The following is a 19,567-nucleotide window of genomic DNA, read 5'->3' as shown; positions in this document are numbered from 1 at the left end:
GTTGAAACAACAACAGACAGTATTTCAACTATATTTTAACCACATTTCAACGTTGAAGGTCGGTCGTGTGCCAGCTGGGTATTTCACCTATCAGAGCCTCGAATGAGTTAATAGAGGTGGTTGGTTTTACAGTAAAACCTATATCTGTGTCATATATTGTGGCTATATCCAGTGATATGGGGCTGATGTACATAACTGTATCCCGGAGGAGCTGCTTCATTAAAACCTACATATTCGTCTACTCTAGCCCATGTCTGTTAAACAGAGTGCATTTAGTCTGTTATCTGAGATTATTTCATTTTTATGCCAGTCGCATCATTTTATTTCATTGTATTCATCCGGTTAGGGACCACTGGTCTATTACTTTGGATCCTGGGTCACCAGATCACATACATTCTTTATTCTTTTAAATTCTACATTCATTTTACTGTAAAGGTAATGTGGATGTGAAAGAATGTTCAAAAACAATACCTTTATTATCTGAATCTTCCAATAAAATATTAATACAAATACATGAATATAAAAATTTAATTGTGAACATTTAATTTGTTATTTAACATTCTTTTTCCAGGTGGAAATTACAATTGAAAATCTTTTAACTAAAGATGACCTAAAGTATTGGTACTTTTGATCAAACATTTACCAAATTATTGAAACTATTTCAATAGTTAATACATGCTTTCTATTCTGAACACAGTTCCATTCTTGAAGAATTGTTTCTGAATATTTTACCATACAAAATTATTTTGAGGGCCTTTCTAAACCATGTGTAGAAGAAGGCATAGACGATGGGATTACATGCTGAATTTGAATAGCCAATCCAACCAAGGAAATCAAATATTTGTATTGGACCACTAAAACCCTGATAAATAATAGTAATACTGTAGATAAACAGTGGCGCCCAGGACAGTAGAAAAACCCCCATAACAATGGCTAGTGTTTTAGTAGCTTTTCTCTCTGCCTTACTAACAGTGGTCTGCTGTCTAGATGTGTTTATCTGAGAGAGAGTGTTTTGTATTGCACGTGATTGTCTCTGTGCAACAAGATATATTTTCAGATAAATGCTTAGCATAACAATAGTGGGGATGTACAAATTAAACATTGATATCACCAAAGTCGTCACAGGCCCTACAATAATTAAACACCCACCCTCACATTCAATATCACTGTAGTCTTGAAGGCCTTGAATACTGAGCTCCAGAAAGACCATCCCAAAGCCCACAGCAGCAGAAACACTCCAGCAAACAGCAATCATGAACAGAGTAGTGATAGGAGTCATTGTACTGTGGTACTGCAGGGGAACACATACTGCGTAATACCGCTCAACAGAAATTAATGCTAGATTTAACACAGAAGCAGTACACAACATTAGATCAAGGCTGCTGTGTATTTTACAGAACAAGTTCCCCAAATACCAGCAGGTCTCCACAGAACGTACCATGCTAGGAGACATCACAACCCCTCCTAAAAGTAGGTCAGCTACTGCCAGAGAGAGAGTAAGATAGTTAGTTGGTGTGTGGAGCTGCTTGAAATGAGTTATAGATATGATTACCAAAAGGTTTCCTAATAGTGTAAGAAGAATTATGACACCAAGAGCAAAATAAGTCATAAGTCTCACAGTCAGTGGATAGACAAGTCTCTGACAAGAGTTGGGATGATTTTCATAACAATGAGAAATGTTTCCTGTGCTCCCATTTTGGATTTGGTAGTCCATGGATACAGGCTTTTCCACTGTGAATGGAAATTACATTGTTAAAATACAATGATTAAAAAAATATATCTTAAGCAAAATAAGTGTTCTTGGTTCAGGTTCCAGGAGAAAGCAATTTCTGCACTTTTTATTTTATGCCATATCTGAATTAGTCACATTCACATAGAATATTTCACTTCGAATATTTGTTTATTCAGTGTTTTACATAAAGGCATTTTCAATTATTAGACATTAACATTTCTTAATGTATATAATAGTACAGATATTAAATGTCTGAAGGATCAGGCTTTACCTGTGCCTGCTGGATAAGGCAAAAGCCTCACAGAAGACAGAACAGCAGTCATTTATAGATGTGCACCATCTTCTACCCAATCACTCCTCCCTGCTGGACCCTTGGTGTTGTGGCATCTACCACTGGCCTGCCTGCTTCCTGTGAGAGTGCAACAATGGCACTGGCTGAGTCCGCACACATCTGCCTAGCATGCCACAGACAACAAGCACAATGTATAAGTGTGTGGGTATTTCTTTGAAAGCTCCACAATTGTGGAATAATCTTCCTGCCTCTATTCGGGACTCAGACACAGTCTCAATGTTTAAAACTCGATTAAAGACTCATCTGTTTAGTTTGGCCTTTGATTAATCTGTTACATATTTACTACATCTCGTATCTTTTCTCCGAGGTTCACCTGGAGAGTAACATTGCAGTCGGAGCCTACAATACCAGCATCGCTGCTCCGACACGGAATGAAAGCCTGACGTTCATCAACAGACATTTACAGTGACAATATCATAACCCAGAACTTTCATTTTTACCTTTACTTAGTCTGATTGTGTGATTTGTGTGTGACTTGTGTATTTGTCTGTATTTTGTGTAATTTGTGTGTTAACGGGCCGCCCAATGGAGGATGGGTTCCCTTTTTGAGTCTTGGTTCTCCCGAGGTTTCTTCCTATTCCCCACCATCATAGGGAGTTTTTCCTCGCCACTGTCGCCTTTGGCTTGCTCATTAGGGTTCTGGACCCGTAGTATTGTTAACCTTTTAAATCCTGTAAAGCGCTTTGTGACAACATGTGTTATGAAAAGCGCTATACAAATAAACTTTGATTGATTGATTGATTGATATTGGCCCTGAGTACAATGGAGAACCAAGCAACTAACATGGCACAGAGTTTACAGTTTTTTGCAGACACTAAGCCCCAATTTCTGAAACTATTTCTCTTTTTGTTGAAACTTAAAACACAGCAGCCAATGCTACACACACAATAGGCAAAACATCTCACACTTTTGGAAAAAGCAAACAATTCAACCAAAACTCATGTAACTCTTGCCAAAACCATATTTTTGCATCCAAACGCTATACACAAACATCAGATGATTAGCATTTCATATATGTGACTACACACTGAAGTGACAAATGGAAAACAACACTACAATGTGTGTGAGTGTTTAGTTTGCAGTCTGCTGTGAAGATATGTCAGAGGTTGCAAGTATACATGAATATTCACAAATATTGAGATTATTTCTGCATATTAATTACATTTACACCATAAAGTAAAACACAATTATAAGGGGAAGGTTCTTTATTTTGGTTATGCATGAACACTACAAAAACACATGGTGTATACTGTTAACACATGGACAACAAAAACAACAAAAAAAACCCACAAAGACAAAATAACCTTAAACTTCTTCCATCACCTGCTGAATGCACTTGCATTGGTGGGGTTGGCGACCACCTTCATGCAAAAAAGAACTCGACAACAATAGAGTTTGGTGGAGGTAAAGAACAACAAACCATGGCTGTTCAGTGAACCATTTCTTACTTGAGCAGCCCAGTGGGTGCAAACTTATGTTGTCCCAGACGACACCAAACCTAGACTTTTCTGGTTCATCCCCCTAGTGATGGAGAACGAGTATGTTGTGCACTGTGTTGAAGAATGTGATTACATTTACGGCATTTATCCATTTATCGCTCTTATCCAGAGCGACTTACAAAGTGCTTTGCATCCGATCACAGAATTAATCCTGGTTGTTGATGATGTGCACAGTGTTGTATGGACCAAGAGTGACATGATGATGAGTGGCAAATTCATAGTGCAGTTGCTTCACACCGTCACTGGCCCAGTCCGGATAGACTCACAGAATGGATGTTGCTGATGGTGACATTGTCAGTAATGATGTGCTGTTGTAGTTGTCGGAAACATAAGCAGTTGTTTGCTCTGACCATATCCACAATGGTTTCTTTCTGTTCTCAGGTGGATAGCCGCCTTCGTCCCCCAGCAGGGGGTAGTCTAGTAGTGCAAAAGCATGATGTAGTATGTATTAGGGGTGGGAATTGTTTACTATCTCACGATTCAATTCGATTCTGATTTTGGGGGCCACAATTCAATTCAAAATCGATTTTCGATTCAAAACGATTTTCGATTCAAAAAACGATTTGATTTATAAAAATTTCTGCTTAAGTCTATAAAATCTGCATGATCTACTACAGTCTGCTTTGCAAGACAGAATGACAAATACAGAAAATAAAGTGTCTTTCACATTTAATTAACAAAAATAATGTGCTTTGGTAAAACAAAATGCTTTTCTTGAGCTTCTCAAAATTGATGCTTCTCAAAATTCTTGAGCTTCATTTTACAAGCTGTCAGGGCTGGCTCGGATGCTGTTCCCCCAGCCGTGGCTAGGGGCACCAGAATCAGTCCCAGACTATACTGGCGTAACCGTACGTTCTCAGCCAGTCTCTGCTTTCTCTGTGATTGCTTCTCGTTTGAAGGTGTCTCGCCACCTCTCTTTCTCTTTACTTATTCGAGTATCTATCTCCTGCGTCGCTTCCTGACTCATCTCAAGTTTTCCCAATCCTGCATTTCTTCCTATCCGTTTTGCCTTTATTTTTGGAAAGGGTTTTATTTAGCTGCGGCGTTTTTTGCCAATTACTTCTTCTTGCGACCTTGGTTTCGTTTTCGCGTTGCATTTATCCGCGCTGTTTTTTAGTTACTGTTGTTGTTTTGTTTCTTTCTCCCGTCTCATTACGGTTCACTGTTATTTTTCCCGCGTTGTATTTTGCGCGTTGTTTTTTGTTTCCATTTGCTCCATGCCCTCACGGTTTTGGTTTCTATTCTCTTGCGCGTCGAGTCTCCCGTGTTGTTTTGTTTGTTAGTTCTGGGTCGCTGTGCGCGTTTCCCTCTCACTAATACATGTGTCGAGTGTCAAATGTATTGCTTTTGCGAGCCGGCACTCGTGTCCACCCTTCTCTATATTATTTCACGCTGTGTGTACGTTCCCGTGCTCACCGCGTTACACACGTCTTGCACAAGAGCTACATTGTGTCAAGTTCGGTCTTCCCTGGCATTCGTAAATACCAAAATAAACCCATATTTTTGCCTTAAATGAAGACCAGACAGGTTGAATATCTCTTTCCTCCATCTGTTTTGAAACCTTTCCGCACACGAGTGTGTCCCAGAACCTGCTGCGTAAAGTCTGAGTAATTTTGTAATTACGTAACACGACTTAGAATCGATTTTGGGACATTTAAAATCGATTCTGAATTGTAGTAAATGAGAATCGATTTTTGATATATGAATCGATTTTTTGGCACACCTCTAGTATGTATAGAGGATAGGTCCTGTAATGAATGGAAGACACGGAGAGGGATCCTGGTGCAAAAGCTCAATGTTTTATTTTGAATGGTGTAGGTGTAAGCGTGTCGCTGGGTTGCGGTAGTCGTTCCGGTCCGAGGTCGTAGGGGGTGAGCAGAGTCTGGGAGGTATCCATGGGTCAGGCAGGAGAGGAGGTCTAGGGAACAAGCTGAGGTCGGTACACAGAAGGAGGACAGACAGAATATAACGCTCGGATCTATCGGATCACGGCTAGAAGCTATCGGATCGGGGCTAGAAGCTAGCGAACCGGGGCTAGAAGCTATCGGATCGGGGCTAGAAGCTATCGGATCGGGGCTAGAAGCTATCGGATCACGGCTAGAAGCTATCATGGTCAACCAGAGTGGCTCTGATCTCATCCATTATGGTTGTTCATCCTCTTCCTCATTCTCGTACTCTTTATCATCTCTATGCAGTATTGGACTCCATTGATGTGCAAATCAAAATGTTCAACTTGTGGCCTCTTTATAGGGAGTATGCTTTGATGTCTAAAGATTTGTAAAAAAAAAAAAAAAAAAAGCTAGAAGTGTTGTAACCTGTGAGGACTGGGTATGGATTTTGTTAGGTGAGTGTTGCAGTGTTTTCCAAAAGAAACACATGGCTTTCAGTTTTGAATGTTTCCTAATAATGTAAGAACTATAATAACACCAAGGGCAAAATAAGTCATAAGTCTCTGACAAGAGTTAAGAAGATTTTCATAAAAAAGAGAAATATTTCCTGTTCTCCCATTTTGACCTAAGTAGTCCTTTAAATCCATAGTTTCAGGTTTTGTTTTCTACTGAGAAAAGAAATTATGCTAAAAAACAATTAGTTACATTACTAAAATCTAATTAATCAGTAAACAAACACTAAATCTGTAATAATAAAGCATAAATATATACATAAATAAAATAAATAAATACAAACGCAAGAAAATAAATAACTGCACTGATACTATCACTGATACTAGCTGGCGCTCCTGCATCTCTCCCGGTGGGCACACTACCGGCTTCTTTGCAAGCCCTTGGGGGGCGTGCCGCAGGGTAGGTTTGCCGATACTCCCTCTCGCTCCCTCGCGGACCACACCGGGGAATCTCCCTTCCTCCTGGTGATCACCCTCCTGGCCTGGTGGTGGGAGTGTTGTCCTCAGTCTCCATCTCCTTCTCACTCCCTACTGGCTGGTCTTCCTATGCATGCCATCAAACCCCTGCAACTGATCCAGAACCCTGCAGCTCGGCTGGTCTTCAACCTTCCCAAGTTCAGCCATGTCACTCCTTTGCTGTGCTCCCTCCACTGGCTTTCGGTAGCTGCCCGCATCAAATATAAAACCCTGGTGCTGGCCTACAAAGCAAAGAATGGTCCAGCTCCTCCTTACATGATGGCCATGGTAAAACCCAGATGCATACCTAGAGCCCTCCGCGCCTCAAGTATGTCTCGTCTTGACCCTCCATCATCCAGGACACATGGGAGACAAACATCCAGACTTTTCTCTGTCCTGGCTCCAAGGTGGTGGAATGAACTTCCCTTGTGTGTCCGAACATCGGAGTCACTTGCTGTCTTCAGATGCCGACTGAAGACCCACCTCTTTCAAGTGCACTTTACATAATTATGCTTCGTCTATTGTGCTTTATTGTCTCTTTCCTCAGGTGTTTGTTACAGGTATTGCTTACTGTCTTTTTCTCAGGTATTGTGCATAATTGGGTTATAGGAATTGCTTACTGTCTTTTTCCTCAGGTGATGTATATATTCAGGTATAATTGTTAGGTATCATTTGACTTTCGTCTAGTGGTTTTTCCAGCTTAGAGTACCTTGTGTTCAGGACTATCTATACTACCTTGGAGATTCCAAGCAACTACATAGCACTTTTGTAAGTCGCTCTGGATAAGAGCGTCTGCTAAATGCCATAAATGTAAAATGTAAATGTAAATACCTGCATGTCCTGCTGTTCAGTGCTGTGCATTTCTTGAGCCTAGCCTGAGAGAGGCAGCGTGCTGAACGAACTTATCTCGTCTATGCCAGAGATTCTTAACCCATGGGCCACCTTGAGGGCCTCAAAAGAACAACAGTTGTTTTTTTTTTTTTACTTTGGGCCGCAGAGGGCCGAGGAACCGCATTGATTTTGAATAAGGTGCAATACACTTTCTCACCACTAGTAGCGGTAGTGCGTCACTCAGATGTTTTAACAACGGTTTTAATACATGAACCTTTGCTTCCAATTATGAACATTTGTTTCCAACCGAACGTAAATGGTAACCTATTTTAAATTAAAGTCAGTAGGCAAAAATGAAGACAACCTGTCAAAAAAGGCCAAAAAAGTTGTACGAAAATATAGACTTTATTAAATATGGTTTTGTGAACAGAGGAAATGAGGTAGCTCGGTGTGTGGAGTGTGGACTAATGCAATCCAATGAAGTACTGAAGCCTTCCAAACTAAAACGGCATCTTGAAACCAAACATCCAACACTGGTCGGGAAATCAGTGGAATTTTTCCAGAGGAAAGTGTGACGGGCAGGTGTGAGCAACAAAAAGGAAGCGATCACGCCAAGTCTCAGGGAAAAAGGGTGGTTTAATATAAAGTGTGCAAAACCTAAAACCCGTGCAATAGATCCAAATTAAGGATATAATGACCAGCGGTCAACTGGTACAAAGACAAGGCATATATAGACAGACAAACGACCATCAGGTGGGAACGGATCACGGGCTCCGCCCACCTGAGGGGCGTACACGACGTCACAAGACAACAACAACACAGCCGCTGTGGACAGAGGCGGCCGGTAGGGGGCCGCCTCACCGTGACAGACCCCCCCACCAAGCCGCACTCCCCTCCACTGGGTGTGTGGCACACAGCGGCTGCACAACAACACGAAGGGGCAGGAAGGCAAGGACAGGCAGGGACACCTCCTGCAGTCCACGAGCTGAAACACAAAACACATAACATTAGTCAGCTCACCTCCCTGGGCGGGACCCTGGACCGACTGGGCCGTCAACAAGACAAAACCACGCCCCGGTCGGTCACAGGGCCCTCACGCCCTAACCGGCCTTAAGCCGCATAGCCCCACAGGTGCAAGGACGGCGGGCCTCGGCTCCTTGTCCGTCCGGGGTGTATGTGTGTGCAGGTTACCTCCCTGGGGCGTGGCTACGTCACCTCCAGGACCCCGTGGAAGGGTCTCCGTCCTGTGCAGGAGCTCTTCAGACCGGAGCCCCATGGTCCCCAAACATCCGGGGGCCCCAGCCCTCTAGGGAGGGGCTCTTTCCGACCGGGCTCCGGTCACCCCACAACATAAGGGGGCTCCTGCCAGCTGGAGACCCCCACAAGGTCCAGGGATGCCACGATTCAACGCCAGGGAGAAGCACCTGCACATAAAACACAAATGCACACACACCCACACACACCAACACAGAACACAAACGCGCACTACCCTGATCCCCCCTCCAGGGGGGAGGGGTCTCCATCCTAACTCAGGAGAACCCCCCATTTACCTGGTCAGGGCCTCCCTCGGGAGTGACGCCCTCCGTGCCACACCCCATGGCACGGGACCACAGCCGGTCCCCCCCCAAACACACATTCAGGGGGAGGAGCATGCGTGGAATTACACACAAACATTAGACAACACGTTAGGACACAACACACACGCAACTACTAGACAAACAAAACAGTGTACAAACAGACAGACTGGACCCACACATGCGCGCTCTACATACACATACACAATAGTGACGCGCCGCTCCAAGTCGCAGTCGCTCCCCACATAAAACACAAGACACACGGGGAGCGAGGCGACAGTGACGAGCGGCGACCGCGTCACACATGAAACATTTAACATGAAACAACGAGCACGCACACAGATCCACACGTCCGTCAACATGTACACATTTTTCCCACACAAAACATGAAGAGCGCTCCCAGGGAAGACGTCCTGGTCCTCGCCGCGCCACAAACACAAACACGGCGGAGCTCTTCAAACAAACAAACAAACAACAAAAACGAAGAGTATTTCCAGGGCGAGAGCCCTGTCCCTCGCCGTACCACAAACAACACAAAAGCACGGCGGATCTCTTCAAACAAACACCACGCAGACAAACACTTACCACGAGACATGACCACGAACGAAGGAGAAAGAAAAAGAGACTCGGCGGCTTCCGAAGGGTGGCTGGTCATTCTGTGACGGGCAGGTGTGAGCAACAAAAAGGAAGCGATCACGCCAAGTCTCAGGGAAAAAGGGTGGTTTAATATAAAGTGTGCAAAACCTAAAACCCGTGCAATAGATCCAAATTAAGGATATAATGACCAGCGGTCAACTGGTACAAAGACAAGGCATATATAGACAGACAAACGACCATCAGGTGGGAACGGATCACGGGCTCCGCCCACCTGAGGGGCGTACACGACGTCACAAGACAACAACAACACAGCCGCTGTGGACAGAGGCGGCCGGTAGGGGGCCGCCTCACCGTGACAGAAAGAAAATGGTCATAGTACAGAAAAGGTCTGTTGTGTCACTGACTCTAAACTCTAAGTGTGCTTTGAAAGCCAGCTTGTAGCAAGTTGCCTGGCACAAAGTAAAACATATTTTTTGTTGCAGACAAAGTTCAAGCTTTCAAGGAAAAACTTGCTTTGTGGACAAAAAGGGCCCAGGAAAAGAGAATGGACATGTTTCAATTTCTTTCCATTTTGATCAGTGACTCTGTCTCCCAGCACCTTTCACAAGTGGCACGGAAATTTGATGAATATTTTCCTGAAGATCCCAGGGAGGGACAGATGTGGATTTTGCACCCCTTCTCTGTGCATCCCACAACAAATGATGTTGCTTTGACCTTACATCTGGAATCCCAACTTTTGGAAGTTTCCACTGACAGCACTTTAAAGTTGCAATGGAGCAAACTGGCTCCTTCTGGATTTCTGTCTCAAAAGAGTATCCATGTCTGGCACTGAGGGCTGTGAAGCAACTCCTTCCATTCACAACTACATACCTGTGTGAGTCAGGATTCTCCAATGTGGCCACAACCAAGACCAAAGAGCTAGAGCACCTTTTAATAATTTTATTGCAGTGAAAACCTCATCACAGGCCTGCAGCAGGGGAGAGAGGGACACATGAACACTGATATGTTCCTGCAATGTGGAGAGGAAATACATGAGCACCAGACCATGCCTTATGAGTCTATTTTTATGCCTATGTGGAAGAGCCCACTACTCAAACAGTTGACTGTTTTATGAAGGTTTGTCCTGTTATTTAATTTTTTTCAATCATATCTGAGACATGTTTGTGGTCACTGTAGCCTTGTGTGTTATTTCTTCCAAGTGTACTAGCTTGAGATATAGTCCATGTTTATGTAAGCTCAAATATCTTATTTAATGTAATCTACTTGTTATTAAATGCCCCAAATGGCATTAATGGGTGTTTTGTATTATAAATAAATTATATATTATTTCAGAGCTAAAGCCCATTTCATTTATCCTGACTGAACGCATTAATTTATGCCGAGCTTTCGCCTTTCATTTAAATCAACATATTTGTATGAACAAGCTATAATACTCATTTAAAATAAGAAAACCCAGATGTCCCCCGTGAAAAGGAACATAACTGAAACATTTCTGTCACTACAATCAGAGAGATTATGTTACAGTATTGACCTACGATAGAGTGGTTAAAACCAGAGGTGGACATTACAGGTTGAGAAGGTAAAACTCCTTCCCAATATTTTATTCAAACCTGCTGGATATTCTAAAAAAAAAAATAAAAAAAATTAGTGGAATCAACACAATCCAAGAAGCCTGAGCAAATTCTTGGTGACGACCTTTACTTTCTGAACCTGGAATGTCCACCTCTGGTTAAAACTAATTCAGTGTGTTCTATATGTGGGTTAATGGATTGAGTAATGTGCACAAATGAGACTCTGAGTGAGAAGAGCTATACAAAATAAGATATATATAAAAGCAGAAAAATCCTAAAACTAGGAAACTGGTACTATGTTTGTGAGACACAATGTGGAAACATACCTGCTACATTTGCTATTTCTAATGATAAGTTGACCCTGAGCAAAACATTTTTATATGCATACATGTTAAAAAAGTAATATATATTTTATTCTTCAACAATTATCTCCCAAATACTATAAGAAATAAACTGTATTAAACAGAAACTCTGTATTGTTAGAATTTGGCAAACATTAGCAAATTAGTGAAGCAAATAAATAATTACAAAAGTATATTTTTATTCATTACAAAATGTGTAATTCTATAATTAATTAATTACAAAAATTATCATAAATGTTTATCTGAGCACAGTTCTGTTCTTGAAGAATTATTTTTGAATATTTTTCCTTGTAGAATAACTTTAATGGCCTTTCTAAACCATGTGTAGAAGAATGCATACACAATGGGATTGCATGCAGAATTTGAATAGGCAATCCAACCAAAGAAATCAAACAGCTGTGCTGGGCCACTCAAACCCTGAAATATCATAATAATACTGTAAATAAACAGCGGTGCCCAGGACAGTAGAAAAACCCCCATAACAATGGCCAGTGTTTTAGTTGCTTTTCTCTCTGCCTTACTAACTGTGGTCTGCTGTCTAGACGTGTTTATTTGAGAGAGAGTATTTTGTATTGCACGTGATTGTCTCTGTGCAACAAGATATATTTTCAGATAAATGCTTAGCATTACAATAGTGGGGATGTACAAATTAAACATTGAAATAATCAAAACTGCTACAGGCCCTAAAACACTTATACACCCTCCCTCACATAAAATATTACTGTAGTTTTCTGAACCTTGAATGCTGAGTTCTAGAAATATCATCCCAAAGCCCACAGCAGCAGAAACACTCCAGCAAACAGCAATCATGAGTAGAGTAGTGAGAGGAGTCATTGTATTGTGGTACTGCAAGGGTACACATACTGCGTAATATCGCTCAACAGAGATTAATGCTAGATTTAACACAGAGGCAGTGCACAACATTAAATCAAAACTGGTGTGTATTTTACAGAAAAACGTCCCCAAATACCAGCAGGTCTCCACAGAGCGTATCATACTGGGAGGCATTACAACCCCTCCTACAAGCAGGTCAGCTACAGCCAGAGAGAGAGTGAGGTAGTTTGTTGGAGTGTGGAGCTGCTTGAAATGAGTTATAGATATGATTACCAAAAGGTTTCCTAATAGTGTAAGAAATACAATGACACCAATAGCTGAGTAAGATATAGCTCTCAAAGGCATTGGATAAACAAGTTTCTGACATGAATTAGCATTATTTTCGTAACATAGAGAAAGGTTTCCCATTTTCCCATTATGGCTTAGTATGTCCTTTAAGTCCATAACTTCAGGTATGCTTTCTTCCACTGTGAAGAAATATGGTATTGTAAAGAAATTATTTGAATTTTATTCAGTACAGATTATAGTATTACAAATATGAAAATGATCCTACAGATGACTGAGTCTTATCAATTGTTTGATTGAAGAGGTAATCACAATACATAATACAATACAATAATACAATACAATAATCTGCCACTTCTTACCTGAGTCTGCATGTGAGAACAATAGCCTCACAGAGGAGAGAGCAGTTGTCATTTATAGATATACACTGTTTTACTCAATCACCACCACCCCCCACCCCCTGTTGCACCCTTGATACTGTGCTCAGTACATCCCCATAAACAAAACATCAGAAACAAAAGTATTGGCATGGTGACGATCAACTGGCTATTTTGGGATATTGTTCATGAAATCAGTAATTCAGCTTCAGTGTATTTTCATACATATAACTATCAGGCCCGTAGCCAGCATTGTGATGGGGGGAGATCTTTTTCCGCCAAAAGTGGACTTCATTTGGCTCTCTACTCCAATACCCCCTAAATTCATGAGCACACTTCAAACCTTTTAATTTACTCACATTTTATTCATTATAAGCACGGTTGCCAACTTATCAAAATCACTAGGAGTGAGATTTGATTTGGGGGTGGGGGGGTGGGGGGGTGTTGGTATGTCTTATATGTTTCCTCTTTGCTGCGCCTAAAGCAGTTGATCACCAGTGGTTGGCGCCAGAGCAAACTAGTAACTCATTGAATCATAGATGTAGATCAGAGATAAATAAACTTGATTTTTTTCTCGGATGTGTGGCGTGTGAAGACAGTCAAATGCGTGTATCCCTTACGAAAAAGAAGTTTATTCAAGTGTGCTATTAGTATACTTCTTTTAAACTAAAAATAAGCAAGTATGTTTTTCGTTTACTCTTTATGCACTTATCAGTGATGTACTTAACACAGTTATACTTAAGTATACTTGACTTATACTGACAAGTATACAGAATAGTTTAAGTATATGTGGCCTTTACTTGTACTTAAACCTTTGATCAATATATACTTAAGAAAAGTATAATTAAGTATTCTTGCCTTATACAGAAGTATACTTGACTTGTAGTTTGGGGTGGAATAGCTTAGAGTAAATAGTACATGGGCGGAAGTGAATCAGATCTTTATGTACACAGAGTTATTAACCAGTACAGAAACAGATAAACAATTGGCTAATTCTATTGACAGTAGTTTCCCAAGGTTTGAGAGGATTTTAACAAGCTTGATTCATATTGTAATACATAACATTATACACATGCACACACATATATAAAACATATTTTTGTAAGCTCATCTCAAAACATTAAGCCAAACAGCAGTAAGTATCTTAAAGTAATACAGTGGCTACAACACTCAATTTTTGATTAAACTCATGACTGCTCTTTTAGTCCCATTCATGGCGATTTGGCAAAGGTGTAATGTACAATTTGTCAACTATTTCAACAACAACACATTTCATTGTTATCATGTCTGGCCATATAGCACTGACCAGTCTTCCTCACCTCATGTGTAAAAGTACACTGTACATTTATTTGTGAATCTTTACACAATGGCCTGCTAGATGTAGCAAGTACCTCAACTAATACACAGCAATGTTTGCAGGGCTTTGATGTGCACAGTGTATGTAATCCACTGGTAAGTCTACTTAAAGTACAGTTAAAGGTATATTTAAAGTGTAAAAAATTGAAACTAAATTGAAATAATTGTATACTTACAACTAGTGCTGTCAATTCCAGGTGCCGCGATTAAAAGTCCTCACCAGGATTTTGCTCAGGCTTCCTGGATTGTGTTGATTCCACTAATTTTACCTGGATTGCTAATTAGAAAATCTAGCAAGCTTGAGCAAAATCCTGGTGAGGACTTTTAATCACGGCACCTGGAATTGACAGCACTACTTACAACATATAAGTAGTAAACTATAATTATTATGTTAAGTTCAAAAGTGTCACGGTGAGGGGGCAGGGTCGCCACCAGAGGGCGCGCATCCCGGCCAGCAGCCGATCCCAGCACACACCCCCGAGCACACAACCACTCCCACAGTCATAATCACCAGCATACTGAACACCTGTTTCTTATTTACTTTGCTCTTCTTAAGCCCGCAGGTCGTCTGGTCCAGTGATGCACATTGCCGCTACATGAGCGTCTCTGGTCCCAGCGAGTCCGTCACTGCGTTCCCTACCTGCGTGCGCTCCGAGCTTTACCTTGCATCACTTGCAGTGTGTGCGCTAAGAGCTTTACTAGTGTGCGCTACGAGCTTCACCTTGCATCACTTGCAGTGTGCGCTAAGAGCTTTACTGGTGTGCGCTACGAGCTTTACCTTGCATCACTTGCAGTGTGTGCGCTAAGAGCTTTACTGGTTTGGTTGCCATGGATAATAAACATCCCTCTGTTCAACCCCCGTCTCCGGCTGCCTCTGTCCCGACGCCCCCGGCGTCACAAAAAGTAAGCTTATTTGTATACTGTTAGTTTACTAGTTATATACTTATATCCCACTTTTAAGTGTATGAAAGTACACTTTTAAGAATACTCTTAGTAAACTAGCAGTATACAAATAAGCTTACTTTTAGTATATTAACAGTACAAAATAAAACCTAAATGTAAACTAGTTGTGTACTCAAAGTTTACTATTCTTACACTTAAAGTATACTTAACAGTGTACTTTCATAAACTAAAAACTAGACTAGAAGTATATAACTAGTAAACTAACAGTATACCTGTAAGTTTACTTTTAGTATAGTTGTACAAAATAAAACTTGGATATAAACTAGTTGTGCACGCAAAGTTTACTACTCTCTCACCTAAAGTATACTTAAAAGTATACTTTTATAAACTAAAATGTGGGCCAATTTAGTCCCAAGAAGTATTGAATTAGTAAACTTACCAGTATACCATTAGTACATTGATATTAGTATACTTACTACATAAAGTATACTTGGGAAATATACTTAAGTTTTCTTAAAAAAAATAACCTTTAAGTATACTTAAGGGATCTCACGCTCATTGCGTGAGGGGGGGATTGAACGAACCCTTCGATCCCCCCTGGCTACGGGCCTGACTATGTATAACTATGGAGTGAATGTTGCCTGCCACATTTTCTAATATGGAATATTAATAATAATGAATATATTTACTAAACAATTTTAGGGTCTATTTTCTTGATTCATAATGTGTATTGAGAGGGTATGCCTTGAGAGGCTGACGCTGCTTCCTGCTGACAGGGCTGCGGAGTGTTTTCTAAATTGTAATATCTATTTTTGTACTGTTCTTAACTGATTGCCTTCCTAGCCCATTTTCACAGGTAGTTTTACCACAGTCAAGTCAAGCAATTGACTGTTCCAGCGACAGACCAACTATCTGTTCCTAAAAGTCTGCTAGCATAAGTCCTTAACATCTGCTAAACACGATACGTTTTTGATTTATCTATGGCTGGTGTTGGTTTGTTTTCCTCTTTGGAGTTTGGCATGTTTAGCTTAGACCCTTTCACCACTGACAGTGATATTGATAGTGTGAGAGGTGCCAGCTCGTCTCTCGTGGCGACAGTGGAGAGTTTAGAGCGCCGCGTCCACTCATTATTAAGGGATAGAGAGCAAGAGTCAGTAACAGCTGTGGACGCGCCAGGGAGACCTAGTGCCACAGCAACTCCGGTATTAGAGCCCTCACAGCGGGGCGCATGGGTAATGTCTCGGAGGCACAGTCGGACAGCGAGAGCTGCAGCTAATGCTAACGCCAATGCTAGCCTACCAGAGCACCACTCCCCAGTTCACGTGCCCAACAGGTTTGCCCCGCTCCATGAAACACCCGCTGAGGAGCCTGTCTCACGAACTCTGGTCATAAGTGATTCTATCATCCTTTTACATTCAGTTGTTTACTGGGAGCCAGAGCACCAGACATTAGTGGCAACCTTAGCCAATAGGAGATATTCGAGGATAGTTATACAGTATATTTTATATGCCAACAAGTTTATGTAATACACTTATTACAATATTGAAAATGACCATGAAAGTGCTGTACAAGTGCTTGAATTCCACCTTGTAATGGTGTAAGAACCCTGCAAACTTCACTTTGTTTATTGCGCTGAAGTGCGGAACATGCAAAGTTCCAAAAATCGAGAGGTGCATGACCTTGTGACGCGAGAGCGCACAGGGCCCTCTCACATGGGCGGAGCCACCGCGATTGCTTTCATTTTTGCCGCACAGATCCTTGCGCCAGTTGCAACGTGTCAAGTATAAACCTAGCTTAAGGCTAATATTAAAGAGGTGGTTATGCATAGAAACGTAAATCGACAATATAACCTGTAGTGTCTTCATGCGCTGATAAATGAGGGGAGTCGGAATTCAGCACAACACCGGCTGAAAGCCAAATCTGTCACATGTGAAGTGCTATAGGCACCGCTTGGAAACGGCGTTTGTTCAGTTCAGTTAAATGTATTCAGTTCAGTAAATATATGTGGTTTTTAGCCCAGTGCAGCTTATACAACTTATACAACATTTTCCTTTTTTTTTTTACTTTGTAGGTGCGGCTTATATTGAGGTGCACTCTACAGTCGAGGAAATGTGGTACTTTCCTTTTGTTGTCTTCATCTTGTGACCCTGTGCTGTCCCTCCTCTCCGCTGCCCGTCAATCTCCGGAACTTTCATTCTCCTGTTCAGTGTCTTCTACATTTTCAGGACAGTCTCTTGCAAAGTGTTGTGGTTTTCCACAGTTGTAACAATTGCCGTCACCCCTTCTTTTTCTTCTTCCTCGGCTTCTCCGTCATCCTCTACTAGTGAGCATATGTTGGGTGGTTTGCACCATGGTCAGCATAGCCTCTTGTTGTAAATCATTCTGCTTCTGAATTTTCATCTTCTCTTTGCAAGTAGTTCTTCGTGGTGTTTGGCGTGACCCTCTATGGTTTGCAGGGTGGCACTGTTGTACCTGATGCTCTGGGCTCTGATGATGTCGCTGATGTCTTTTCTCATGCTCATCAGGAAGCTGTTTCTCAGGTGTGCTTCCCATGGGCTAACATCTGCTGGTCCATTAGCCCGCTGTGCTGGTGAACCACAATGACTCCTGCAGGGCCTGCTACCTCAACCATCGGGAAGGTCGCTGCACACCCCAGGGTAATGAGTTCAAGCATCATCTCTCTCGGTTCGCGGCTTCTTGTGCTATGCCAATGGGTGAAGCTGGTGGTTGGGGTTGCCGGGGGAGGTTGCTCATTCCATTGCCTGGCGGGCTTCTGCATATGGGGCCAACGGGTCTGCTGGATACAGGGGGAGCTGTAGCTAGATCTTGGGCCAGTGATGGCGGGGGTGGCAGCATTGGGCTTGCAGCTGGACTGAATTAGCTGGGGCCAGCCTTGGTGGTGTCAGTCTCTGTGGGGCAGCATTGAGGTCGGGATCAGCTACTGTACAGCAACACACTGAGAAACATTATTAGTACCTTTTTTGTCCCTGCCTGTCTTTTCTCAGCTTCTTCAAGCTAGCATTTAGCTTTTTCTTCCATATCTGCTTTATGTTTAGCAAAGTTTTTGCGCACCTTCTTATCGGCTCTGTTTTTACTCTTTCAATTAGTCTGCATAGATAGTCTATGCTCAGTGTACCCTTTGAACCAAACCCATAATGCTGAGCCCAGAATTCCACATGTCAAGTCACATCTTCTCCATAATCTCTGGTCATGGTAAATTATACTAGTGGTGAATTCCAGGTTCCGAGATTAAAAGTCCTCACCAGGATTTTGCTCAAGCTTGCTAGATTTTCTAATTAGCAATCCAGGTAAAATTAGTTTAATCATTACTTACTTCGGTTCATGAGATCAGGCAGAGAAAACCTCAAGAGATGGGAGGAACCAAGGATGCTTCTGGAGACGGGCGATGATGTCACTTCCTGGATAGGTACTTTCCCTTTTCTTGCGGGGTTCCCACTTTGCCCAGCCCTGCCAGGGATTTATTCCCTTAGGGAGCGTCCTCGAAGATCAGAGTTGGCTTGTCATAATAAGTCCTCATGCCTGGAATCTCTCATTGATCTCTTTATCCCTTTGGCCCACCTACTGAAAGGGAGAGACATTGACCAATCAGAGACACTCTGTACAGGTACTGATTAGAATGTCCTGTTGAACCCCAGGAATCCTGCCTTAAAGTGCAAGCTTTTGACAGGAGGCCTCTAGTAACTGGCCGGGTCACCCTCCTCACAATCTCCTTGATCCTTCTATATAGTGCCATTGACATTGAGGAACTAACCCTGCTAGTGTTTAGCTCTTTACATCACCCCATTATGTTATGCAAGTACAACCCTGTTTGGACAGACCTCCAGTGTTTGCATGATCTGAGCATTGTTTTAACAAGTCTGATTAAACTACAGATCACATTATATAAACCCTAACAACTGAGTCCATTAATTCAGAGGCCCTTAGATCATAATGTTTTAGAGGTTTTGGCATTCTCCTTACTGTTCCACTGAGGCCTTAAAGGGCACTATACTACCTAGGTCCTATACTAGACTATCTAATACTAATATACCTAATATACTAATAGAAGTCCTGACTGTATTCTCTATCCCTCAAGGAACATAAAACCTTCAAAGATGATATCATGGAGAAGGTATTCCAGAGATGATAGACCTTCAAATTTCCCAGCTGCATTAGGATTGTAAGAAGTGCCGTGGGTTTTGACCAAACATAGATAATCATGGTTTAAATAGGCACTGTGAAGTATCCTTTGCCTTTAATACCCTAAACCAGGGGTACTCAACTGGCGGACCGCGGTCCGGATCCGGACCCGAACGCAGTCCTGTCCGGACCCAATCTCATTCCTGATTAACTGGATACGGACCAAAACAAAACCGTAGCATTTATTTCAGGGCTATTGAAAAAAACACTCAGTCACGAGTGTTACGTTTGCCACCC

General features: G+C 42.0%; 2 protein-coding genes across 2 annotated transcripts; both read right to left on the bottom strand.

Moving 5' to 3' along the window:
* Positions 1-682: 682 nt before the first annotated feature.
* LOC143523624 (trace amine-associated receptor 1-like) lies at positions 683-1,714 on the bottom strand. Its single transcript, XM_077018183.1, has one exon. The coding sequence runs from the start codon at positions 1,712-1,714 to the stop codon at positions 683-685; it is 1,032 nt and encodes a 343-aa protein (XP_076874298.1).
* A 9,889-nt stretch (positions 1,715-11,603) lies between these two features.
* LOC143523623 (trace amine-associated receptor 1-like) lies at positions 11,604-12,617 on the bottom strand. Its single transcript, XM_077018182.1, has one exon. The coding sequence runs from the start codon at positions 12,615-12,617 to the stop codon at positions 11,604-11,606; it is 1,014 nt and encodes a 337-aa protein (XP_076874297.1).
* Between the last annotated feature and the right edge of the window lie 6,950 nt (positions 12,618-19,567).

This window comes from Brachyhypopomus gauderio, chromosome 9 (genome assembly GCF_052324685.1).
Source record: "Brachyhypopomus gauderio isolate BG-103 chromosome 9, BGAUD_0.2, whole genome shotgun sequence".
Classification (NCBI taxonomy): domain Eukaryota; kingdom Metazoa; phylum Chordata; class Actinopteri; order Gymnotiformes; family Hypopomidae; genus Brachyhypopomus; species Brachyhypopomus gauderio.
This window is presented reverse-complemented; position numbering and strand designations above follow the sequence as displayed.

Excerpts from the sequence above, each read along its gene's own strand:
- LOC143523624 (XM_077018183.1), bottom strand. The coding sequence starts at position 1,714 with ATGGACTACCAAATCCAAAATGGGAGCACAGGAAACATTTCTCATTGT.
- LOC143523623 (XM_077018182.1), bottom strand. The coding sequence starts at position 12,617 with ATGGGAAACCTTTCTCTATGTTACGAAAATAATGCTAATTCATGTCAG.